The following is a 26,814-nucleotide window of genomic DNA, read 5'->3' as shown; positions in this document are numbered from 1 at the left end:
TTGCTTTTAAAGAGATAAAAGGATTTTAAGAACTCATACTTTCAACACAAAATGATTGTGACAGAATCTCACAGTAACTCAGACTGACCTCAAACACTGAATCCCTGCTTCAACTTCTCAAGTGCTAGGGTTACATGTGTACATCCTTCTCCAGTAAAATATGATTCTTAAGACCTGCTTTGATGCTGTATTCCAGTACACTTTCATTGCTCTGGGAAGTTGTCCTTAAGTGTCTGAACAGTTGACTATAGTGGTGATGGTGCTCTCAGAATCGTGGAATTGTCTGAATGGATAGTTACTGTCAGAGACTAGGTGATAGCTTACATTCTGGGACACAGTCAAACTGAGGTAGTGGCAGTTGTTGGTGAAAAGGAAGGGATGGTATATGAGACATGCCTTAAGGGTTGTCTTTTGGGTATGTAAACATCTAAGTGTAAACTACATGGCTAAGTGGGTGGTATTTGGTTCAGATAAACTCAGATTCTGGCCAGTGTTATTGGAGTTCCTGAGCTTATTTGCAGATAATGACATAATTCTACTTTATTTTTTAATATATATTTATTTGAAAAAAGAGGATTTAGCGTGTGCTCTGTGCATTATTGTTTGTTTCACGGCTCCATATGCTTATTTTTTTGTAAACAAATGATACCAACTACACAGGGAACTGAAACTCTTTACCATAGATGCTCTTATGGTGTCTGTTTTGTATTGTAGTGATGATGTGGCATTATCTTTAAGGGATATATTATGTGTGTTTTAAAAATTGCCTTTTCTTTATTAGGTATAAAACATCAAAATATAAATGATTTTAAAGAAAATAAGAACATTTCTGTAGTATCACCAAAGATAGACTGTTCCTTACTTTTCAACATTCAAAGTTTAGAGATGAGAGATACCACACAATGGAGTTAGATTTCAGCCTGTGTCTGTTTCATTCTGAGTCTATCACTTCTTCCATTTGAAAGTCTGCCTATTCAGTGTTTTAACCATGTATCACCCATTCCTCATACTGATACTTCTCTAATTGACAAGGAGGTTTGTCACTTCATGTGGACGTATGAACTGCCATGTGAATATGTGTGTTCTTAAAGCAGTTTGCTGGTCGTTGGAAGCTTGTACTTTTGCCCCTGTGAATTGCAGTGTTAGAAGTAGTAAATAGTCAGAACTGGTTAACATGTGACACAAATAGATATGAATTTAAGTCCAGCAGGAGGAGTGTTGCAATACAGGGCCAAAAGGAAAAGTACTCAAAAGAAAGGATTTGTTGTCTTATGCCTCACCCAGTCAGCAATAAGTGGAGTTTGTCTTTGGAACCTCCCTGCCCTAGTGACTGCAGCCTTTGGCCATGCTGCACTAAGTGCATCCCAGCTTGTTTCCTCTGTACTTAGCTTTTTCTCCAGTTGTTTCTCCAATGAATTAGCCTCAGTTTCCCAAGAGTGCCACTACAGAAATGAGCAGTGGGACATTGGGGTAGTGCAAGGAATCAGTACCCCAGTCTTAGTCATCCGCTCAGCCTCTACAACCCATGGGAAACTGGGTCATTTAGTGACCTAAATGATTCTTAGTCACTTCCTTTTCTGTTTTTTTTTTTTTTCCTTTTCTTTACCCCTTTCCCTTTGAGACAGGCTCTCTTTATGAGTCCTGGATATCCTGGAACTTGCTGAGTAGACCAGGTTTGCCTTAAACACATAGAGATCTGCCTGCCTCTGCTTCCTAGTGGTAGGATTAAAGAGGTGTGCCACCACACCTGGTATAGTAATTTTATTTTCAAAATGAGCTTAGTTAAACTGTGGTATCAGTTGAAATAATGTATTTGTGTGCTAAGTACATATCTATGTAGGCTTCAAAATTTTTGTATTTTAAAAAGTTTCTTGATTATCAAATTAGTGATTATTTCAGAGATAGAATAAAAAGAGCTTGAATAGAGTAGGGCTTACATAGTATCAAGAGAACTGTTCAGAGATACTTCCCAAAGCTATGAGTATTCTTTAAGTCCACCTGCTTGGGGAACTGAGGCAGGAGAACCACAGGCTTAAGTGCTGTCTGTGGTGCGGAGTGAGTTTGGCTGGAGTGATTAATAACGCCATTTCTTAAAATAGTAACAAGAAATCTGTGGATATAGCTCAGTATAGGGTACTTACCTAGCATGTGCGAGACTAGGAGTGGGGGTGCTGGTAATAGTAGTAGCAGTAGTGACCAATGTGCTTAGACCCCTTCTCTGGCTCCACCATGTCTGATGCATGGTGTGCACCATGAGGTCACTGAGTTCAGAGGACTGCTTCTCCAGTTTTTGTTTGTATTTTGGTTTTTTGAGACAGGGTTTCTCTGTATAACAGTTCTGACTTTAGTGATCACAAAACATCTAAGAAAATGCAGTTCTAATTCAGCTCTTCTGAAATAGCACTGGGATTCTGGTAGTTTCACAAACTTTAGTATGAGTGCTACACTTAGAATAAGGTTGAAACATGAGAATACCTTTCTATAATTTCTAAAACTATTTGTAACTTAAAGAATTATTTGTTATTATGGATACTTCTTACATTTATATCCTCCACTTGGTATGAATTGTTCTTCCTAAAAGTAAAGTGTGGAGCTTTTTGTTGCCCATATATTACAGTGAAGAAAACCTGTATATAGTGTGACACAGTTACAGAAAAACCAGTACCAAAGGAGAATGTAGCTGTAGTTTTAGGTTTCCCTTTTTATTCTTAAAGCTTAGTTAGTGTGTCTTACTATTAAATGAAATTTAAATAAAATTCACTACTGAATCTGTAGATTTATTGCATAATATCAGTATTACAGAGAACTCTTATTAAAACCATACTTATAGCTATTGTACTTACAATGTATTTAATAATTTGGTATTTTAACTTAGAATTGATTATCAAGTTCTCTTAATTTATATGATATTAAAAAAATTAAGTCAAAGTTTAGAGCCCTAAGCAGTACAGAATTTAATTGAGAAAAAGTACCAAGACACAAGGGGGCACTGTCCTCCCATAATCTGAATGAATTTTACCTAGCTTTTTGCTCACTGTAAATGTTCTTCTTTCCCAAATTTTGTATTCTTGATAATCATGTAAGCTAAAATATTGAGTGTTTGTCTAAACCTACAATATATATAGCTTTCCTAGTTTAAAATCAACCAAGACTATAGCAAAATGCTGAACCTTTCTATATACATGAATTTGGGAAAGGCAGGTGATTTTTTTTTTTTAAAGAGTGGAGGTAGTTAGCACGCTCAGCTGTTGCTGTTGGGTTTGGGTAGGAACCACTGGAGAAGCAGTTGGGCTGCTCCGAGGAAATAGAGTGCCCTTGCCTCCAGAGAGGAGCAGGGTAAAGACTGAGCTGCTCTGAGCTGCAGCTGCATTTTCCATCAGATACCAAGTTGGTCCTGATGACTGTTTTGTTTCTATTGTCATGGAAACTTGGATCTGTAGAATGGATATTCTATTCATCTGGGAAAATAGCAGTTCCTTGCATAAAATATAGGGCCTTCCAGAGCAGTTCCTAAAATAGATATTGTCTGAGTATGATCCAAAAATTTGAGGAAGAGTGGAAGAAAGCAGTTATATCTGATCAGAATTAACAGGTAATTCCATTAAACTCATTACTTTCTATTAGAAAGTTGAAAAGCATGGCATTTATTTAAAACCAATGTAATCGCAATCCTATATCTAGGCATTTCTTCCTAATATTAAGATCTGCTGGTAATCTGAGCATATGTACTATGAAGCAAGTGCTCATAACCCCCAAACAGCACTTTAATTTCATAGCTTCATACTGCTTATCTGTTAAAATCTCCCACTCAAACATACTAAGTCATTTAAAAGTTTTTTTTTTTTTAAGAATCTTTACCCAAAATGAAGAAACGCTACTAGAAATTATTGTTTGGTTTGGGAATAAAAAGAAAGGACAAATTTAACAGTGAGGTAAAAAGGTATAGTGTGTCCTTATACCTAGTTTTATAGAGTTGTGATTGGAAAGTAATAATCATGGAGCCGTTTTTTATGCAGTCCACGGGAGTTCTAATTTCAGTTAAAATAAATGTGATTTAGAAAATGCAAATGTTAGTAAGTGATAGTAAGATGTAGATAATGTGGCAATATGAGTTAAAAAGAATTCTCAGACTTGTGTTAAGAAAGGGGATAAGTATGTTATGATAGTTTATTGAAAGATACTGGTGAGACTTTCTACAGGGTAAAAAAATGACAGAAAAATCAGAGTGCTTTACATAGGGGAATCAATGGTCACCTCTAAGAGGAAGTATCATTTGAACAGGGACCACCATGCTCTTCCAACGAATAGTTTGTACCAAAGGGCTATTGAGCCCACTGGGCTTTTGTAGGATTTGAAATGTTGAAGGGGAAAAAAAAAATGACAGAATGCAGTCTAGAAAAATGTTCAAATTGAAGGACAGGAGAGGTGGTTCAGTTGAAAAAGTACTTTTAATATAGGCATGAGAACTTGTGGGCAGTGCTTGTAGCTCCAATCCTGGGGAGGTAAAGACTAAAGATTCCTGGCGTTCACTGGCAGTCATTCTAGCACAGAGGCCTATCTCAGACTCCTGGTGGGGCCTCAGTCTATGAGTGATGAGATCGCAAGTATATTGGTTCACACTGGCTCTAAGATTAATTTTTTTAAATATAAGGGTTTTTTTTAATGTGTATGTTTATGTGTGGTGAAGTAGTTGTGTGGGGTAATTGAATGTGAGTTCAGGTGTTTTTAGGAGTCCAGCAGCCTCAGACCCTTCTAGAGCTGAAGTTAGAGGCAGTTGTGAGCCATTCAATATGAGTGCTAGGAATTGAACTCAAGTTCTCTACAAGAGCAGTATGTAGAACTCTTACCCACTGAGCCTGCTCAGCAGCACCTTAAATATTAGTTTTAGTGTTGGTTTTAAAAAGTATTTTACAGAGATTAGTCGATTTGTTGATTATATACAGTCTGATTTAGAATTTTAAAATCAAGTGTAATTCTGATTTAATATGGAGACAGATGTTCTAAGAAATAATGACTTCTAAATAGTATAACTTAATAACAGTTTATACAAATACTTATGCCAAGAATTTTTAAAGCTTACACAACCATATGACATTGAAGTTAACTAGCCAACAGCTGATGGCAGACAACTAAGAGCTGGACGTTATATTCTGTGACTGAAATGATGGGAGAGAGCTGGACTGTCTCCAGCTTTGTAACCTTTGATAAATAACTACATGGTTCGCAGGAGATAATACTCAAAGCAGTTGGTTGCTGTGAAATTTAAGGTGCTTTAGAAAGTGTCTCATGTTAGAAACAAGGCACTCTCTACCACCTTGTAGAAGCGGCTAAATACAATTTTAGATTTTTGAAGAGGGTTTGTTTGCTTGTGTGTTTTTGGCATCCACTATGAATTATGATAAAATATAGCTGAATAGGTTGCTTTTTATTTAGGTCATTTCAAAATGTAATGGTGTTAACAAATTTTGAACATGGTGTTTTAGGTTATTTTCTAGTGTTTTCTTTATCAGAGGGTGATCTACAAGATTCAAATTTTACCATATTCTAGATAATTTATCTGTACAAATGGGTTCACTAAGAAAGTCCAGAGGAAAACTGCTTCCATCTTCTCTGCCATACCCTGCTTTGGGCTTTGTGTGGAACAATTGTAAAGAGAAAGAAACAGTACAGGAATTTCATAACAGTCCTGGATTCTTGAGTGACGAGCAGTTGGCAGTCTTTCAGAGGAGGGAAACAAAACCAGATGGAGTACTACAGCTGCCCTCACACACTACCAAGATTTCAAGCAGCACTATGTCGAAGAGGAGATAGTCGAACATAACTTGACAGTCTTCCCTGAAGTAAAGAGTTGAAGACCAGAATTCAGGAAAAACAGGTAGGTAGGATTTGGAAAACTGCAGGTGAGGAAGGGAGAGAAAAGACAGAGGAGGGAACTCAATATTCACATTGTTTCGTGAGTACTGCTCTATGTGTGCATGGGAAGCAGTTTTAACTTGAGACCAGAAAAAGATTCCCCAAAAGGAATAGATTGAGTAATTCCTACAACACAGATGAAGCTGAAAATGATTTTTTCATCCAACCAAAGTAGAAAAGCTCCTATTTAGCAGGTGTTTTAGAACCCTTAGTAAATTAGTAGTGTTCTGGATGCACTGCTACATACTTAAAGGCAAACCTGGGAAGGACTAAACTAATTCCAAGTGCTTGACTATTGCCAGAGCAATGCCTTGGCATTTTTAAATGAATACAACAAAACCTAGCAACACCCCCCAAAAAATTCAGATTTTCTAATATCTGGCTATGACTTATTCACCACTGAGACATGAAATGGAGCAAGAAAATTTCCTAGCAGCAGTAATTTGGAGAAACATTAATCAGTAGAAATAGTAAACCCAGAAATTATGGGGATATGGTATCAGCAAAGAAGGATATTGAAGTATCTGTTAGAAATGTGCTTACAAGCTCAGGTGTGTGTGTGTACGAGAGATGGGAGAGTATAATGTAGAGTAAAATGAAATTACAAAAGGAGAGAGAGCTCCTGGAATTCTGAGTAAGTATATTACCTGGAATGAAATGTGGAGTGTGAGATTAACTACTTGATACTTGAAGCAACATAAGTTGTTAAGATCTGAGTTGTAGTCATATGACTTAAAACACCAAGGAGAAGATAAATTTGGTAGCAAATGTCTATTTACGATCTCAGTATTCAGGAAGCTGAGGCAGAATTGCTACAAGTTTGAGGCCAGTTTAGGTTACAAAGTAAAACTATGTCTCAACACACACACACACATGCACACCTCAGAACCCAAGGGCATATGGACATGATGCTCAAACTATCTTAACAGTGACAGCCTAGAAAGAGCAAGCATCACACCACTCCCAAAAATCCAAGTAGGTAAAGAAGCAGGGTTTTACAGGACTGTGATGTTTAGTGCTGATTATCAACTTTTATAGATAGGGTCTAGACTTTCTAGCAGACAACCCTCCAGAATAAGCATGCCTGAGAGGAAGGGATTATGTTGATTAGGTTCTATCAATGGAAAGAAAGATCCACATTAAAAGTAGGTAGCACCGTTTTCTCACCTTGAGTCCTGGATTATATAAAAAGGAAAAAAGTTGAACACAAGTATTTGTTCCTCCCTGCTTCCTGACTGAGAATGTGATGTAACTAGCTGCCTTGAACTCTTGCCACCAGGGCAACACTGCAATGGACTGTATCCTTAAACTGTGAACAAAATTAAAGCCTTCTTATCTTAAGGTTTTTTGTTGTTCTTTTAGACAGAGTCTCTGTGTAGCTTTGAGTGTCCTGGAACCCATAGATCAGGCTGGCCTCAAACTCACAGGGATCCCTCTACTTCTGCATCCCAAGTTATGGGATTAAAGGTATATGCTGCCATGGATGGCTTTCTCTGAAGTTTTTGTCTTGTCAGGTATTTAGCCACAACAACAGGACAAGTAACTAAGACAAGGACGTATGGGTAGTTGAGCCTGAACAAAAACAGGAGAGATGTACCCCAGCAGAAGCCTAAAAAGTACAAACAAAGAACAGAGTGTGACTTGGGCAGTACAAGAGAATGGAAGGAGAACTCACTGCCTACAATTAATGCCTTGTATAGGAAGAGACATGTCCATTTCTTGGACTGGGCTTTCTTTTCTAAACACAATATCTTGAATTTAATCAAAATTATAAGCCAAATACATTAATTAAGAAACAAACATTGTCAGGAGACAAGACAGTAGAACAAGACTTTTGGCAACTCTGACATTAGAACTACTAGACAGATTTAAAAGTAACTGAAGGATCTAGTGGCAAAGATATACATCATGCATTTATAAGTGAGTTTTTTAGCAGACAGAAATAATGAAGAATCAGTTGGAAACAAGGAGCATGCTATCAAAAGTGAATAATCCCATCAGGATCATTAGTAGGTAATACAGTTGCTACAGTGATAAAACCTGAATATAGGCTGGTGAGAATTATCTACATTATAACACAAAGAAGAATAAGAGTTGAAAAGGAACAGCTACAGGATAGTGATTGGTATGTGGAGGCTTGTACCTACAATCTCAGAGCTCAGGGGGTCACACCAGCAGAATTGCCATTAGTTTGAGATGAGTCTGGACTGTTAAGTAGTAAGTTCACAGCCAGCTTGGGTGATAAAGTGAGACCCTGTCTCAAACCCAAACAAACAAAACCCAGGTGGAAGAGAGACAAATTAAAAGATCTCAAAATGGTAGACCTCTATTACCCTGATCAGTAACACAGCATTAATTGTAAGTTACCTAAGTAATACTCAGGTTAAAACCAAGAATTGGAAGGGAGGAGCTTGTTCATTCTTTTTTCTATGCTTCATGTACACATTTTAAGAATAGCTTCTTCCCTAAGATGAAAACAAAGTTAATATTGCATTTCTCTATACACTGCTCACTAACATCAGTCCTCCTTTGTATCTGATGAAGGTGGTCTGTACATCTTTTTCCTATAAACTATAGGCAGCAGCCATAGGAAACCTCAAAGCCCACTCCCACAGTGATATACTTCCAACAAGTTCATATCCACTCCAACAAAGCCTCACCTCCTAATAGTATCACTCCTGATGAGATTATTGGGGCTAGTTGCGTTCAAACTACCACAGGGTGTGCACGTACCCGTTTGTCAGTGCTAAGGAATTCAGAAGTTTTTTGGTCTTAATGAATTTTTGTGAAGTGAAAGACATAATGAATCACCACATTTGCCAGATGTGGTGGTACACTGCTTTAGTTCCAGCATTTCAGAGGCAGAGGTAGGTGGATCTCTTACGTGCTCGAGGCCAGCCTGATATACGGAGCTAGTTCCAGACCAGCCAAGCTACATAGTGAGACCCTGTCAAAACAAAACAAAACAAAATCTTAAAACTTTTGGCAAGCCGGGCGGTGGTGGCGCACGCCTTTAATCCCAGCACTCGGGAGGCAGAGGCAGGCGGATCTCTGAGTTCGAGGCCAGCCTGGTCTACAAGAGCTAGCTCCAGGACAGGCTCTAGAAACTACAGGGAAACCCTGTCTCGAAAAACCAAAAAAAAAAAAAAAAAAAAAAAAAAAACTTTTGGCAAGAAGTATCCAGAAATTCCCTTTAAATTCTTTTCATACAATTAACTTTATTTTTCACCTGTAATTGCCTTTTTCTCAGGTACTAATATTTATGGTACTTATTTCTTTTTTTTCTAGTCAGTGTATTTTGTTGAAAAGTAATTAAGGGGTTTAATCTATAGTAGCCCCATTGAAATGGTGTTCACTCATCTAACCTGCATGCATCAGGCTCTAGATTTGATTCCCAACACCATAAACATAGGTCATGGTAATGCCCACTCATGATCAAGCATTCAGGAGCTTGGGACCAGAGGATCCAAAGTTTAAGGCCATCCTAGTCTACATAAAACCATGTCAGAAAGAAAAGTAGTGATATTTGAGTACCTTTTCTTAAACCATTGTTCTAAGCGTTTTATATGTCAGTGCATTTTATCCTCGCAAAACAGTGAGGAAACTGTCTTTATTCCCAGTTCACAGTTGCAGCAGCTGAGGAATAGAGAGGTTCCATCTTACAAATAATCTGCTACAGAGTTACAATTTAAAATGAAGGTAGTCAACATCCAGTGTCCCCTTCTGAGCATTGTATGTCTCATTATCAGTTTCTTTCCCTTTCTGCCTTCCTTCCTGTCCCTCGAAAACTAATACGCTTAGATATACCATTTTCACTTGAGTAGCCATTTATATGGCTTTTTCTTCACCTTTTTTATATTTTGCCTAGCCAGGCCTCAAATGCATGATCCTCTTATATCTACTTGTCCAGTGGTGGAATTACATACAGGTACCAATACATCTTTTTGTTTTGTTTTGTTTTGAGACAGTTTGTGTGTGAGTTTAGCCCTGGCTATCCTGGAACTGACTTTGTAGACAAGGCTGGCCTCAAACTCAGAGATACCTGCTTTTGGCTCTACCTCCAGAGTGCTGGGATTAAAGGTACCACCAGCTACCACCACACCTTTTATATCTCTGTGTAGGTCTCTGTGTCTCTCTCTCTCTCTCTCTCTCTCTCTCTCTCTCTCTCTCTCTCTCTCTCTCTCTCTCTCTCTCTCTCTGTGTGTGTGTGTGTGTATGAGTGTGTGAGCATGCACACACACCAGGAGACACTAAACCTTCAATCATTTTTTCCAGCTCTTTACCACACTCTTTTATTTAGCCATTTTCATTAGTATTTAAACTTTTATTTTGTCAGATGTCTTGAGCTTTGAATTTTGATCCATTGAAAAATTGAAACTAGTTTTTACTCATTTTCAGTTTGCACAGTTAGTATGACAGTAAGTTGCAATACTTGGTGAAAATAGCATGTGGCATAAGTTATCCTCAGAGTACTTATCCTGTAACAGCACCTCTAATTAATGTTTAGCAGACCGTAAAAGGGATTTACTGCTTTATTCTGGGCTTTCACCATCTGTTTCAAAAGAATGGGATGGTCTGCTTTGATGGTTCTGTATCTGTTTTTCTATTCAAAGTGCATTGTATTGGTAGAGGATACATTAAATAGACAGGGTGTTAAACCAAAGTGAGAAAATACATGAACATGCAGAGCTTTTCCTCATGAGTACAGTGAAGCCTTGGTGATTTCAGTTAATTTTTTTGAAAGTAATTTATTAATGGGTGGGCATTGCTGATTCCCCAGAACTGGAGTTACAGGAAGGTATGCATTGCCATGTGTGCACTGTAAACTGAACCTAGGTCCTCTGCAAGCTCAGCCAGTGTGCTCATACCTATCTGCTGAGCGATCTCTCCAGGCCTCGTGGTTTGGGCTATATTGACACGGAGTTAGCCATATTTGCAGATATCACAGGATATGTAGAATAGGCAGTTGATGCTCTGCTTACATGCTCCATTTTTGTAACTGCTTATCATCCAAGTCCCTTTGTTTCTTTACAGCTTGTTCTTCCCTTCTACTGCATGCTGTACCTAAGTTTACATCTCAGAAGAAGGAGAGAGCCAGACTCATAGTTGATAGTGTTATTAATTTTAGGTGCAATTAAATAGAAACCATTGTAGTTCAGATTTGCTGTATTAAGCAAGAAGAGAAACTGAGGATTAGAGAGCTTCAGTAACTTGCTCGTGGCACCACAGCAAGTGCAGCAGAGATTTTATTCTCACTATGACCAGATAATGATGAATATAGTAACAGTTCTATTGAGTTCTTTGTCTTCTACTTCAATTCTCACTGTCAAGAGGATTTGCTAATTACCAATCATTTATTGGCCACTATTTTACAACATAATTCTTTATGCTGTTTTGTTCCCATGTGACTATATAACTTTTAAAAGCCTTGGAATACTGGCACACAAAAGTCTAGAATTCAAGACCAGTGTTCCCTGAACAAGTGGCATCTGATGCCTTCTGGCTCTAGGGTGCCATAAAAATCAGACTTCCACACTGACCTTGCCTAATTAAAGCACCAGAATGCAGAAAGTTTGAGAATATTATTGAACAAACAATACTGACTTAATATTCTGCTCATTTTTATAATACAAGACGTTTCCGAGAAGATTATTGGTAATGACTTTGTTGAAACAAAGTCAGTCTGTGACAAGGGTTATGTAAGTGTGTGGCTACCAAGATATGCTAATGCCAGAAAGGAAACGCAGTGCCAAAAGTAGATGCATTTGAGAATTTGCTGTTTTTAGCCTCCAGGTAGGTTATTTGTTGATGAAGTGTTAGTAATATTTTGTATTACTTTCTTGATTTGTGGGTTGTGAGACTAGCCCTCTCTCCAGCCCTGTATTTATTTCTTTTCTTGTGGATATGGGTAAGAGGCTGGGTAACTTTGATTTACTTAATCACTTGGAAGCCACTAATTTTAAAATACTTTAAGATACAAATGTTATTTTATTATTTTAACATATTACACATTTATGACATTTTCTCCTGAAATGTAGCCAAAAGACAAAGTCTTAATCCTCTAATCTGTTGGATTGCTATAAAGATGAAACTGTCTTTTCTAAAGTAAATTAGACATGTGGTTGAACAAATACAGAGACATCAAGTCAGAAAGCACACAGGCATTCTACTAACGGGACAGTCACAGTGCAACACTAGCAGTGCATAATTGACTGGAGTGTTTTTAAAGAAAGCTTAAGGATTACAGTTATTGAGTTGGGGTGATAGCTCCATGGTAGAGTGAGGAATGAGGGTAAGCAGAAAATCCAGTTATTCAGTAAAACATTTTAGAGAAATGAAGTTTAAGTTCTGCTCCACATATAATGAGCACCTTGTTATCTGTTTTATACATGAGACATTGGAACATAAGATAGCCCACAATTTTGTTAATAACAAAAATTGCTAGTTTGTCTCAGTGCTAATTTCTTATTGTCTACCCACCTCACCTTTCTGTCTGTGACTAAAGACAAATTATTCGGTATAAATCTGCTCTTCCTCAACTGTTTGATTATACTGAATTCATAAATCTGATGTGGGAAGAGAGAGCATGAAAAATAGAACCAGAACATCCTGGATGACTTCATCTTGGGGTTAAATGTCACAAGAAACCATGTCTAAGGAACTTTCAAATTATTCTACCTTGGCAGTTCTGCTGAACTCTGGCTAAGAAGCTGTTTGTAGCTCTGATGCTTTTAACAGCAAGTTGGTATGAGCTGGTTAAAACAGTAACTACACCTGGGTCTTTGTTAATCACTGGCCTTTGTAGGGATCCTCGTTGTTTATCTGAACTCATTTGACTTAACCATTTGCTTTGCTGCAGGCCTCCTCTTTACTACTGTGTAATTTGACATGGAGTGAACAAACAGGACAGAGTCCAGCAGCTGTGCTGTTGGCACTAGGTATTTAAGTATCTTAAGTGTAGCCAATGGTGTGCCTGGCACAAATACTCACCAGTAATACTTGAAACAAGTTGTTGTGAAGAAAATATGTAGACATTTATTTGAAAACCCTCCTCAGTTTTTTTTTTTTAAGAAACTGATTAAAACCATTTTCTCCATAATTGTGAGCAGGTGACTACCCAAATGAAGTTTTGATGGTAGATAGCACTGGCTTTAGTTTCTTTCAGACAAGAAATTCCAGATACTTTATAAATGTCAATTAAACTGAGCATGCCTACGTGAAGTATGTGTTACTGAGTTGATTATCCTAGTGGAATAAGTGATGTCATTGATGGTAAATGACTTGTATCTTAGTTCACTTAGTAAAAGAGAAGCAAGAGTTAAGAGATAAATTTAATAATCAAATTTCTCAAGTCTCATACTGGGTGTGTGACTCAGTGATAGAGCACTTACCTAGCAATTTTAGAGCCATCTGATAGAATCCCTAGTAGTGCTGACAGTATGTTTTGCTTTGTTTTGATTTTACTTTACAAATTCTCAAATGTATCTCCTTTGGCACTTTTTTTCCTTTCTGACGTTAGCGTATCTTGGTAGCGACACACTTGCATACCCCCTCCTCTCACAGACTGACTTTGTTCCTATCAAATCATTACCAGTAATTTTCTCAGAAATGTCTTGTACTAAAATGAACAGACTTTTAAGTCACTGTTTCTTGTATTGTACAATTGCTTACATTAAGACAGCATCTTATGTTTCATCAGATAGTTAATATGAACATATAACATGGAATTGGCAATAGGGTTTATCCATAAGAGTGGAGGAGCAGCCTCTCCATGCACAAGTGTTAGGTAAATGACATTTTATATGTACCAACAGTGGTTGGCTCAGAAGACTGTTACCAAAATTAGAGGTGTCTCCAAATGTTTGGATTTGCATGTGTCAAGATTGCATATTGTTTCTCTGAAAAGCAAGTATAAGAAAAACTCAACATAATTCATGCATTAAGATATTTAGGTTTGAACATAGTAATGTTAATAATAGCAAATTTTTTGTTGTGATTCTAGCGTTTTAACGGCTGAGCCATCTCTCCAGACCAGAAGGATTCTTGTTTCTTTTTTTTCTAGGTTAAGATTTTTTATCAGGATTTGTTCTCTCTCTCTCTCTCTCTCTCTCTCTCTCTCTCTCTCTCTCTCTCTCTCTCTCTCTCTCTCTCTCTCTCTCTCTCTCTCTCTCTCTCTCTGTGTGTGTGTGTGTCTTTAAGATTTTACTACTCTTAGGACATGAAATGATGAATGTACTGATGAATTTAAATTTGTGGTTACAAAGGTTTGGGCTTTGAACTTTCTCAGTCTCTCACTCAAGTGCTGGAATCACATACATGTTACACCCAACCAGCTTTAACTGTTTGAAGTTTATACACAAAGCAAATATTTGCATTGACCACAGGAATACCTTCCAAGGTTGCCATAGTGCAACTTCTCCTCCTGTTCAATTTAATTCATTTTTAAAGATAAGGGTGCAGCTTGTGGTGTTTAAAAAAATGTTATGTAAACTATAAACTGTATCCAATGAAAACAGCAGTACTTACATGATTTATCACCTCCCCCAGTTAATTGTATCATTTTCTGTAAGTTAGTACTAAGAATCTCATAATCTCCTGTTTCTCATTTTTCAGTGAATTGTAGCATTTTCTGTAAGTTGGCATTAAAAATCTCATTATCCACTGTTTCTCAGAGTCAGGAATCCAGCTAGTACGTTTTCAAGGGATAGTGTCCTCTACAGACTCTTGTGTTTAGAATCTTGGTGCTCAGATAGTGACATTGTTTTGGGAGACTCTGGACTCTTTGGGATATATAGAGCTATCCTAGCAGATAGAAGATGCCAATAGTAAAGCATTGAAGGATAAACCACCCTAGGTTCCAGTCTGGCATCTGTTTATGGATCTGCCAGGAGCTAAGACACTAATCCATGCCTTACACTTCAACCACTGCTGAAAGAGCAGCTCCAGCTTCCTTGCCTTCCCGGCCATACTGCACTGCATTTACAGAAATTGGATGCCAGAATGATCTTTCCTCTCTGATGTTTCTCAAGTCAGGAATTTGTCACAGCAACAAGAGCAGTAACTACAGTACAGAATCAGGCTCCTCTATCCAGAGAATTTGCAATAGAGCTATATCTCACTACTGCCAGAGGTCCACCTACATCTACATCCTGAAGGACGGGGCTAGAGCATACGCTACCACACCCAGCTCCAAACTTTTTTTCCTTTTTTTTTAAAATGGAAAGACAAGTTTATTAACCTTCTATTTTTATGTGAATAGATGTTCTGCGGTCCACCTACATCTACATCCTGAAGGACGGGGCTAGAGCATACGCTACCACACCCAGCTCCAAACTTTTTTTCCTTTTTTTTTAAAATGGAAAGACAAGTTTATTAACCTTCTATTTTTATGTGAATAGATGTTCTGCCTATATGTTTGTCTGTCTGTACATCATGTGTATGTTGACTCTCCTGGGACTGGAGTTACAGACAGTTGTGAGCTGCAATGTGGGTGCTGGGAATTGATCCCAGGTCCTCTGGAAGAGCAACAAGTGCTCTTAACCCCTAAGCCATCTCCCCAACCCCCAGCTCCAAACTTTCAAGTCCTTGGAAAAATCACTAGTTCCACATGGTGAAAGATGAAATGAAAGCATACTTACATTTCAAAATCCTTATTTGAATAAATATTTTTATAACAAGCCATTTATTGTATTAAATGAGACTCATAATGTGTAATACTTTCATCTTTTGTTAATTTTCATCTCCTCTGAGCTGAATATATCTGTAAAAGGAAGATAGTTTAGAAATATTTATACACAGAGTTTTAAAAGTTAAAATACTTGAACTTTTTTGTTATTATTGTGGGGATGGATACACCCATGCCACCATTACACATATGGAGGTCAGAGGACAACTTGGTGTACTTGGGTGTCTCCATCCCTCTTACATGGGTACTGGGCATCACACTCAGGTCATTAGAATTGCATGGTAAGTACCCTTCCCTGCTAAGCCATCCGCAAGATCAGTTTTATCTCAAAGTCAGCCTCTCTACAAATCACTAACAGTCTAAAGGGCTTTATTGATGCTCAAGTTAACATTACATGTTCTATTGTTTCCTTTTGTACCTTGACTTTTTAATTTCTTACTAGTATATTTGAGTCTGAGTACAATACAGTTTAGGTTGTTGGTTTACTTTGAAGTCTTTCAAAGCTTGTTTTTAATTGACAAGTAATTGTATTTATGGCTTGTAATGTAATATGTTTTGTAAATGATTGTATCAGCTTTGTCTACTGATAACTGATATTTGATAATGAGAAATTTCTAGGGTACAAAGGGCTTGGTGAGTATTTCAGCAATGAAGTTGATATTATACTGTGTTACGTGATTGTCTGCACAGGTGTAGTGTCTGTTTACAGTGCTAACATAGTCTCCCAATTCTTTCTTGCTAAATATATGAGGTTTGAGCTTGTTTACAGTGACAGCTATTTCTTAAAGATAGTAACTATGCAAGTTTTCTTGTTTTTGTTTGTTTGTTTGAGACAGGGTTTATCTGTAGCTTCAGAGCCTATCCTGGAACTCGCTCTGTAGATCAGGCTATCCTTAACTCATAGAGATCTGCTTCGAGTGCTGGGATTAAAGGCATGCACCATCACTGCCTGAACTATGAAAGATATTTAATATTTCACAAACTGACTTATCTTGTTTTTTTAAAGAATACCTGTAAATATAGATGTGAACCTTTTACATTTTTCCCCCCACTGAACTCTACAAGTCATTCTTTATGTGAAAAAAAATATCGTAATAATGGAGCTGTAACTGCGTGTGGTGGTACACACCTTTAATTCCAATACTCGGGAAGCAAAGGCAGGAAGATCTCTTGAGTTTGAGGCTAGCCAGTGAACTTCAGGAAAGCCAGGACTACACAGAGAAGAATGGAACTATGAGTCATAGTGCATGCCTGTAGTGAAGTCATGCTTGGGAGACTGAGCCAGAGGAATTGCCATGAATCTGAGACTAGCCTGGGCTCTTTAGCAAAACCCCATCTTAAAAAAGAAAAGGAAAAAGAAGACAAAGGATGAGAATGTGAAACAAATAGACCACATTTATTATCAGTCTTTTTTTTCTATTCTAAATTTGTTTTTGTGTGTTGCCTCTACTTCACCAGAAATATGTATTGTGTCCCAGTAGCTAACAGGCTCAGAGATACTATTCTTGGCTGTTTGGTAATAGCTAGACTCCTGTGTATCTGTGGTGTTAGTTGATGGGAGGTTTAAGTGCATCTGATCTGTGTGAAAACTTTTAAAATTAACAGATTGTCCAATTTTATTCAGCTACAATCTAATAACTCAAAGTATAACATATAATTGTAATAATGTTCACATAATCTCCAAATAATTGGATGAATTTTCATCATATTTAATTACATGATGATTTTTTTACCTTGAAATGGAGGAAAATATCTTGGCATTGTTTTTCTTCCATTTTTCGTGTCATCATCAAATGGTGTTATGTTTGCTGAAGTCTTAAGCAGTATGTTGTTGTGATGAACTATATTGTATTTGCAAGCTTATTTTACTGAATATACTTAAACTATTATAAACAAATGAGTGGGTGCTAGAGAGATGAGTCAGAGGTTAAGTGCATAGCTGCTCTTCCAGAGGACCAGGGTTTGATTTGAAGCCATGTGGAGTATCACAATTGTCTTTTTACTCCAGTTCTTGGGGATCCAATGTCCTCTTCTGACCTTTGTGAACACCAGGCACTCATGTGATGCACAGACATACATGTAGGCAAAATCTTCATAAAATGCATAAAATAAAATGAAATTGAAGATATTGTAAGAAAAAGAAAGATTGTCTGAATGTTCTGTTTACAAATTAGTACAGTGGCTAGAGAGATGATCACTGGGTGAGATGTCTGTATATTCCATCTCCAGTACCCACATCAAAGTTGGACATGCTTGGAATGCAGTGGCGGTGGGGTAAGAGGCAAGAACATCTCAGAATTATTGGGTAGCCAGCCTATACAAAACAGAAAGGTCCATGTTCAGTGAAAGACTCAGAAAGTAAGCTGGAGAGCAGACGATATCTGGCATTGACCTCTGGTCAGCATACTTGTACAGACAGATGGATTCACCCACACACATAGGTGCATTCATGTATATATCATAAGCAAAAGCACACATACACACTCAAATGATGTGCACACATAGGCATAAAAATTGCTGTTGTCAGTTCCTGGTCCTGTGAGGTACCTCCTGTCCTTCCCCGCAACAACTGCCAGGACTGGTCCTAACTGGCTGGCTAACTTCTGAACTGTGACTATGGGACATTTTGAGAAATTCTAAAGGAGAGTCAGTATTACCAGAGACTGCAGCAAGGAGTAAGGCAATGCCTTTTTAACTAAGTATGACCTGTAACTAGCCACCCGCCATGTGTACAACCTGGAAAAAGCTGCATATCAATACATTCAATATTTGCTTGTGGCTCTCTGCCCATAAAATTGGAAACTTTCAGCAGACAAGCAGATAAACTGTGCTTTTATGTCCATAAGGAGACAGCAATAGAATTCATCAAACTAGGTATCAGTTTATCTTAAATATACAATATTATATAAAAATGCAAATTTCAAAAGGGTATATACCATATAATTCCATCTTTTTCAGTATATTCAAACTGTTATGTGTATTGTTTGAGTGCATGAATGTACACTCATTCACAAACTGTACATGAGACTAACAGGCAATAGCTTTCTAAAAGAACTGCATACATGCATGCTCAATCAGCTTTGCCTGTACTGTTTTCATTTTTGAGAGAATAAAATGTCCAGTTTGAAACAAATATGTGTAAATATTCTGAGTCATGTTAACTATTTAGGTGTCAAATATTTATTGAGTCTAAATTGAATAGTTTTGAAGCTGAACTGATTATCCAGTGAAATTTTAATACAAAGTTGTTTTCTTGGTTTTATAGGAAAAACATCAGAAAGAGGCTCATTTTCCCTGTACAGCAGAGACTCCGGTTTATCAGGCTGTCAGGTAAGTTTAGTAAGACTTATATGTACAGAACGATAGAGAAGATAGAAATTTATACGCATAATTTCACCATTGTATATTCATATAATCTTGTGACTTCATGTAGTGAGGTTGTTTTGTTTTTAGCAGCTTAACATACCTTCTTTTCCATTGTCCTCCTCTTGAAATGGGTTCCCTTCCCCAATTTATATTTTTTTAGCTTCTGTTTAATTGGAGACAAAGTAGACAAATTTTCTACTGCTTTCTAAATACATCTCTCTTCTGGAAATGATTGTTTTTTTCCAGTATTCACCTTAGGAAAAGCAAATCGTTGGTACATGCAGCAAAGAGCTTGTGATGTAGCATATGTTAACTTTAATGTGCTGTACTGGTGACTGTGTTGTGGTTATGAGAAGTGCTTTTCATTGCCATTGTACAGCTACCAAGTGTTTCAGGCCTTAGCTGGCTTTGACCTTGTTCTACTGACCTGGTTCCTGAGCATATCTTGGGAAATTCAAGAGTTAGAAAAAATAAAGGTGTTGTGGGCATGGTGGTCTTCCCCTGTAGTTGTGGCACTCCAGAGCCTGAAACAGGAAGGCCCTCAAGTTCTAAGGGCTGCATGCAAGACCCTGTCTGATAATAATGATGTTGGTAGTCATGATGAGAAAAAACCAAAGCATATTAACTTTCGTTCAAAGAAAAATCTGTATTCTAGATAACACGTATTTTAATGGATTAGCAAAAACTATGCTTAACAAACTGAAACATTGTCATATATATTCACAAATGACAAAAATACAAGCAAATATATAAATGCCAACTACAGAATTATATCTAAAGCCCCCCCCCCATACTTTTTTTCTTCAGTAGCATCCCTCAAGGAACATTAACTCTGCTGTTAATACATATAAAATGCTGCTGACATTCTGCAGGATTCAGGGTAATGTAATAATGCTTGATGGGCCTTACTTCAGGTTAAGATGATATAACAATACATTGCTAAGTGAGTCTTCTTATATTACCTTCAATTGTAAAACTGATAGGCCATTAAATGGAAGGGATATAGTAGTTTTACTGGAAGCACTGATAGATTATTGTGCAATTGAGTTTTTAATTGATCCTGCACAGAGGATAATTATGCCATTTTTAATTAATAATAAGCACAGTAACTTTTAAACTACCTAGTAATTTGAGCATTCTTTTATCATTATGATAGTTTTTCTCTTGATACTTATACAAATATTTGTTTGCACAGCTTAAATAAATTATTCAGAACCTGAAAAGTTAGCAGTGTTAGTTTTTTCCCCAGAAGTTTAAAGTTTTTTCTAAGTTCATTATTAAGCCCTTAGGAACAAGAACTTTAAAAATTCAGTTAACTCGTGTGTGTGTGTGTGTGTGTGTGTGTGTGTGTGTGTGTGTGTGTGTGCATTTGTATTGAAAATTATTATGAGTGAAATTATTAAGAAAATTTAGGGGCTGGAGAGATGGCTCAGTGATTAAGAGCCTGCTGCTCTTTCATAGGTTGCAAGTTCAATTCTCAACAACCATATGGTGGCTAACAACCATCCATATTGAGATCTGGTGCCCTCTTCTGGCCTGCAGGCAGACATACAGGCAGAATACGCTATACAAAATAAATAATTTTTTAAAAAAGAAAATGTAAGTGATAAATGTGTTTACACCTGTTGAGAACTTAAAAATAAGCTAAGCAAAATAGTGTGTAAAGTTAGTAATAAATTTATATAAATGAAAATTTGAAGATACTAGGTGCTGGAGAGATAGCTCGGCCATTAAAGGCAGTGTCTGCTCCTCCAGAAATGACTGGCTTGATCCCCAGGACTTACACAACAACTCACATCCAGCACCCTCTTCTGGCTGCTATGGTCACCAGGCACTCAAATATTACACAGATATTTGTGCAGATGAATACCTGATGCATGTTAAAAACAAAAAAGAGAGAAAGAAAACAAGATTTGAAGATCTTTTTCTCAGTAATTGTGACAGTAACCATACAGAATCTTAATAATAGAGCTGATTTAACTCTCAACAACTTGGCCTTATTGGTGCTTACAAATCTCTACATCCAACAGTTGAAGAGTTTTTCTTTCAAGGACACATGTTACTACAGTCAAAAGGTATGAATTATATACCAGCTCCCCCAAAAGAACACCACCAAGAAAAAATAAAGGTCGCACAGTGACTGGCATAGGCCTGTAATCCCAGATACTCAGGAGCCTGAAGCAGAACCACTCTTAAATCATATGAGTCCAGGAGATTGAGGCTAGCCCTGTGCAACACACAGCCAAATTCCATCTCCATGCTGAGGGAGGAAGTGAACGAACATACACATATAATCTATTCTAATCATACACCCCATTACTTTCTTCTCCTCTCCTGCAGAACCCCTTCCTAACAAATTCCCTTCCTATTTTCATGTCTATTCCCCCACCACCACCAAAAAAGAAGAAAGGGAGGGAAGGAAGGAGGGAGGGAGATAGAAAGCCTGCTGAGTTTAATTAGGTCTGGTTGCATGAGGGTAGATAGGAGTTACTTACTATGTACTTACTATGTTACTTACTATGGGCCACTTACAAGTAGGTACAGCACTGAAGAAAGTGATTTCCTATCTTTACCTACTTGGGGAGGAATGGGACTCCCGTGAGACTCTCTTCCATTCTTGATGGAATATTGACAGGCCTGATCTTGTATGAGTAACCACAGCTATTGTGAGCCTTCCTTAGGAAACTTGTTTTAGTGGTGGGTGCAGATAATGCAGAAACTCTTTTTAACTAGTCAAAGTTTGGAGAGAAAAATGACTGCTGAGTGTTTAGCCCTTAAGCAAGACATCTATATCACTTCTTCTAGGGACTATGGTAGAGGAATGCTGTAAGCACTCGAATATGAGGTGTACTAATAAACTCATAGCACCTATGGTTACCTAGATGGGGTTTTTATTTTTATTTTCTCTAAACAAAGAGAAGCCAAAATTTAGAACATCATATATATTTTCTAAAATTATAATTTATCTTCTAATTTTAAATTTATAAATAAAATATATAGCACATATATCTAATAGATCTTATGTATAAAGTATATGAAAGTTCATGATATTGTAATATGAAAAGTTAACCCAATTTTTTTAAATGGACTTGAGCACTTAAACATTTTATAAAAAAAGAAATATAGTAGGCTCATTCACATGTGCACACCACATTATAGCTATCTGGTGCATATGAATTAAAACTGTCTTGGCATATCACTACATATCCACCCAAATAACTAAATTTAAGATAATGAACACATCAAATATGGAGCAACCTCAGTTCTTTCATGTTGATAGTGGGACTATTATATGACACAGTGACTTCAGAGAACTATTACTAATTGATTTTCAAACTTAAAATATTCAACTACACCATATCCTACAATATTATTCATGAATATTTTTCAAAGGAAGATGAAATTATTCATAAAAAGATTAAGTAAAAAAGGTGCATAGCAGTTGTATACATATTATCTTAAAACTGGAAGCAACCCAGATGTTCAGTAACATAATGGATAAAAAACATCTTGTTCTGTGTTCATCCATTGAATATTGCTCAAAGAATGAGATGAGTTGATAACACAGGTGGAAGGACATTTGAATCTCATTACAGCATGTGAGAGTGACCAAATCTTGAAATGCTTTATGTATGAGTTTATATGCAAACGTCTATAAAATGGCAAACCTGTCTATTGATAACTTAATCTCTGGTTACCTCTGGGAGGAATGTTTTACTCTGTAAAGCGTGGGAATGATTGATGTTTTAATATGTATTCATCAAAACTGATGAATAAACTGAATGCTCAAACATTTTATTGAACATAAGAATATATACTTGGAATCTGGGTGGTGCTGGCGCACGTCTTTAATCCCAGTACTTGGGAGGCAGAAGCAAGTGGATCTCTGAGTTTGAGACCAGCCTGGTTTACAGAGTGAGTTCCAGTTCAGCCAAGGCTACCTAGAGAAACCCTGTCTTGAAAGCCAAAAAACAACAACGAAAAGAATATATGCATTAAAAAAAATTAAAGTGGAACTGAGAGTGATGGAAATTACCTAAAATCCCCAGACCTGGGGATTCAGGTGGATTCAGAAGGGTTAGGAGTTCAAGTCCTGCTTCAAATATTTTGTGAATTGTGAGTTCGGGCCTGAATGACACACTGTCTAATATGTTTGAGGGGGGGGAGGATATTTATTATAGCTTCTAAAACTAAAGTGGTAATAAATAATTTTTAATAATTTATTTGTATTTTATGTACATTGATGTTTTGCCTACATGTATATCTATGTGAGGGTGTCAGATCCCCTGAAATAGGAGTTGTAGACAGTTGTGAGCTTCCATGTGGGCGCTAGGAATTGAATCCAGGTCCTCTAGGAGAGTAGCCAGTGGTGCTCTTAACCACTGAACCATCTCTGCAGCCCCATAAGTAAGGAATAAATTTTAACAACAACCAAAAATATCTTTAAAACCTACACTGAAAACTAGCCAGTGCTTCAAAATGTAGGTCATCTCAGCAAATGGGTAGCTGCACTACTATCCCATCTTGATAATATTCTAATATTATAATTTCTTTCCAAATGGCTCTAAAGGTTTTAAGGCAACCTCAGTTATTGTCCTGTCAGGGATTACTTTGTGTGAGAATTAACAACTCATTATAAATACAAACGGCCTGGACTATGACAGGCACTGTTTTTGGTTTTTTGTTTTGTTTTGTTTTGTTTTGAGTTGAGCAGAGTCAAAGAATTTATCAACTTAACTACATGACTTAGTAAAAAAAAAAAAAGCTATAGTAACTAAGCAGTATGACACTAACATGATTAAAAACCATTAGCCAGGCCAAGATGTCCAGCACAATAGGGTCCAGAACTTACAAACCCTTGACTGATCTTTTGATTTTCAGTTGTATTTTTCCAAAGAAAAGATGTGCGTATCTATATGGGCAAATGTGAGCATCATTCTTTCTTTACACTAAACACCAAAAGTGATGATTCCTGGGCTTGAATATAGAACCTAAAACTGTTTTTAGATTTTTAAGAAAGAAAATGCAAGAATGTCTCACCAATGTGATAGTAAGCAAGGATAAAACCAAGAGAAATAAATTCAATTAGACTTGATCAAAACTAAGGGATTTTACTAATCAAAAGTTAATACTGGGATACAAAAGAACTGTGAGGCTTCTATGGTTTTAGTTGGAGTTTTTGCTTTGATATACGGTTTCTCTGTATAACAGTCCTGGTTCTGTTATTATCTGTGATGCTGGCTGGGTAGAGTCTGTTGCCTCTTTTTTGCTTTGGTTTGGTTTTTGGATTTTTTTTCTTCTTCTTCTGGTTTTTCAAGACAGGGTTTCTCTGTGCAACAGCCTAGGCTGGGCTTGAACCCACAGAGATCCATCTGCCTTTGCCTCCTGAGTCCTGAAACTAAAGGCATGGCACCACCACTGCCTGGGCAGTTACAAGTTTGCAGTCCCTTTCTAGGCTGTTTTCTGTGATAATTTCAAAACATGGTCATCTTTATTTGGAAACAGATTCATAGCTATAAATTATTTCAGTAACCTAAGTAATTAATTGTTTTGACTTCTAGGTAGACTTTTACTTAAGGTCATTCATTCTCATAAATTTCTGCAGATTTTAATAAATTCTTTAAGAATTTTGAGATGATGATTCTTTTGTTGTTCTTTTGTTGAGTGGAAAATGTCAAGGAAACAAGTCCATGTATATTATAAGACTGTTTAGACCATAAAGAAATGAATTAAGTATTTTTTTATTTTGCTTTATAAATAAAGAATTGATCCAAGCAACCAACTAAAAGATCTGCCCTCCACAGGCTGGGGGAATCAAGCTATGTATGTGTAGAAGGTAATAAAAAATTATTGAATAATTTATAATAAATCTCAAATTGTGTCACTATAATTTGACACTCAGAAAGAATTAGCATAATCTTTATATAACGAGAAGTTTTTTAAAGATGTAAAATTTGAAGGCCATACATGACAGATTGCTGGGGAAAGACAGCATAGCCTACTACATCCTGGGTTTTTCTGGTTCCTTTCTCATAACCCAGCAAAACAACAAATATTATGAAGGTGGTTATATATTTCTGCTGCTTTATTTATTTCATAACAAGCAGAAGGTATCAGTCAGTAATCTATTATGCATAAAAATCACCTTAATGTGTGTTCTAACAATAACCGCATTTTTGTTTGGGTTGGATGGAATATTTACTTAATATTGTGAGATGGCTGGATGATCAGAGTTTATTATTTATCCAGCAAGAGTTTTGCTGTTAGTGGAGGCATGGTTTTGGTTGGTTTTGTTTTTGTTTTGGGGTTTTTTTTTTGTTGTTGTTGTTTTTTGGGGGTTTTCTGTTTGTTTTGTTTTGTTTTGTTTTGTTTTTTTTAAGCAAAGTGAGACTCCGGTATGGATGTGTGGGAAATTGACCACAGACATGAAAACTGTTTTGAAAATAGCATTGTTTCCAGTCCGTATGAAAAGAACAATGAGATGAAAAATGTGTTAACGCATCTTGGGTATATAATACTGTGTTATGAATAATTTAAAAATTCTCAACAAATAATTTGTTTAAAGAAAAGGTTAAATTTACACACAGTGTAATTCCAACACTTGATAGTCAGAGGTAAGAAGATCAGCATTTGAAGCCAGCCCTGATGTCTTAGTGATTCCATCAGGATCATTAGTAGGTAATACAATTGCTACAGCGATATAAACCTGAATATTGGCTGGTGAGAATTATCTACACTATAACACAAAGAAAATTCATCTTACCAGTAAACAGATGTGTTAAGATATGTTACAGAACTAATTTAAAGGAGAATCCAAACTGTGATTCTCATTGAGCAAAATACAGACCTGAATGCTCATTTTTCCTGGGAGTATGGGAAGTGGATGTGTTGAAGATGGTATAGGTTGTTCATTACTCTACTAGACAGAACTATTTTTCAAGTCATGACAGTTATTTTGCATTACTACTAGTAATTTATAACTTGAGGAATTAAAATTGCTATTAGAGTAAGAACAGATAACTTGCAGGAGAATGCCGTAGACTAAGTTAGCATGCTGCCAGCCAACTCCACCTACTTTCTAATTGGAAAGTTGTAGTGAGGTGCTGCGGGCTGCGTTCCCGCCGCCCGGCTCCCAGCCACCGGCTAGCTTAAAACCCGAAATAACAACACACAAATTGTATTCTTTTAAATACTGCCTGGCCCATTATTTTCAGCCTCTTACTCACATCTTGATTAACCCATATCTAATAATCTGTGTAGCACCACAAAGTGGTGCCTTACCGTTTAGTTTCTAGCATACATCCATCTTGGGCTGGAGCTTCATCGTATCTGGCTGCAGAGGCAGGGCAATTGTCTGAGCCATCTACCTCACTTCCTTCTTCCTGTTCTGTCTATTCCACCCACCTATTTTCTAACCTATTAGGCCAAGCAGTTTTCTTTATTAATTAACCAATGAAATCAACAGATTGATAGAAGACCCGCCTCCATCAGAAAGTGGCTATTTCCATTAATTACAGGTTAGCAGAATCTTTCTGCTTCAGTGTTAGAGTTGTGTAGTAGTAGCAGACATGGTGAGGCCAGCTAGGTTTGTCCATTTTCTGTCTGCTTCTTTACAGAACCCCTTCTGCTCTTGATACTAATTTTCTATCAAAATATTGTTTTTCCCAAGCAGTTATATGTTTTAATAATTTTTATAATCAGCACCTGTCATTTGTGACCAGTGTTATACTAGCCTGTTCTTTTCCCAAGAGGCTAAAGCTAAAGGTGTTAAAGGAACACTCCACTTTTTTCTTTGTATAACAACAAACCTACAGTGGTTTGAGTGAAGTGTCTTCATATTCTCAAACATG

At 37.0% G+C, this 26,814-nt stretch overlaps 1 protein-coding gene across 6 annotated transcripts in view; it reads left to right on the top strand.

Moving 5' to 3' along the window:
* The window catches only part of Tcf12 (transcription factor 12), a 266,208-nt gene that overhangs the window by 153,218 nt on the left and 86,176 nt on the right, over positions 1–26,814 (top strand). For all 6 annotated transcript variants that reach the window (XM_038322509.2, XM_038322504.2, XM_038322506.2 and 3 more), the window contains one exon: positions 18,864–18,928. In XM_038322509.2, the coding sequence (XP_038178437.1) occupies positions 18,864–18,928 (65 nt within the window). The remainder of the gene's footprint in view (positions 1–18,863; positions 18,929–26,814) is intronic.

The sequence above is a fragment of the Arvicola amphibius genome, chromosome 3, assembly GCF_903992535.2.
Source record: "Arvicola amphibius chromosome 3, mArvAmp1.2, whole genome shotgun sequence".
Taxonomy (NCBI): domain Eukaryota; kingdom Metazoa; phylum Chordata; class Mammalia; order Rodentia; family Cricetidae; genus Arvicola; species Arvicola amphibius.
This window is presented reverse-complemented; position numbering and strand designations above follow the sequence as displayed.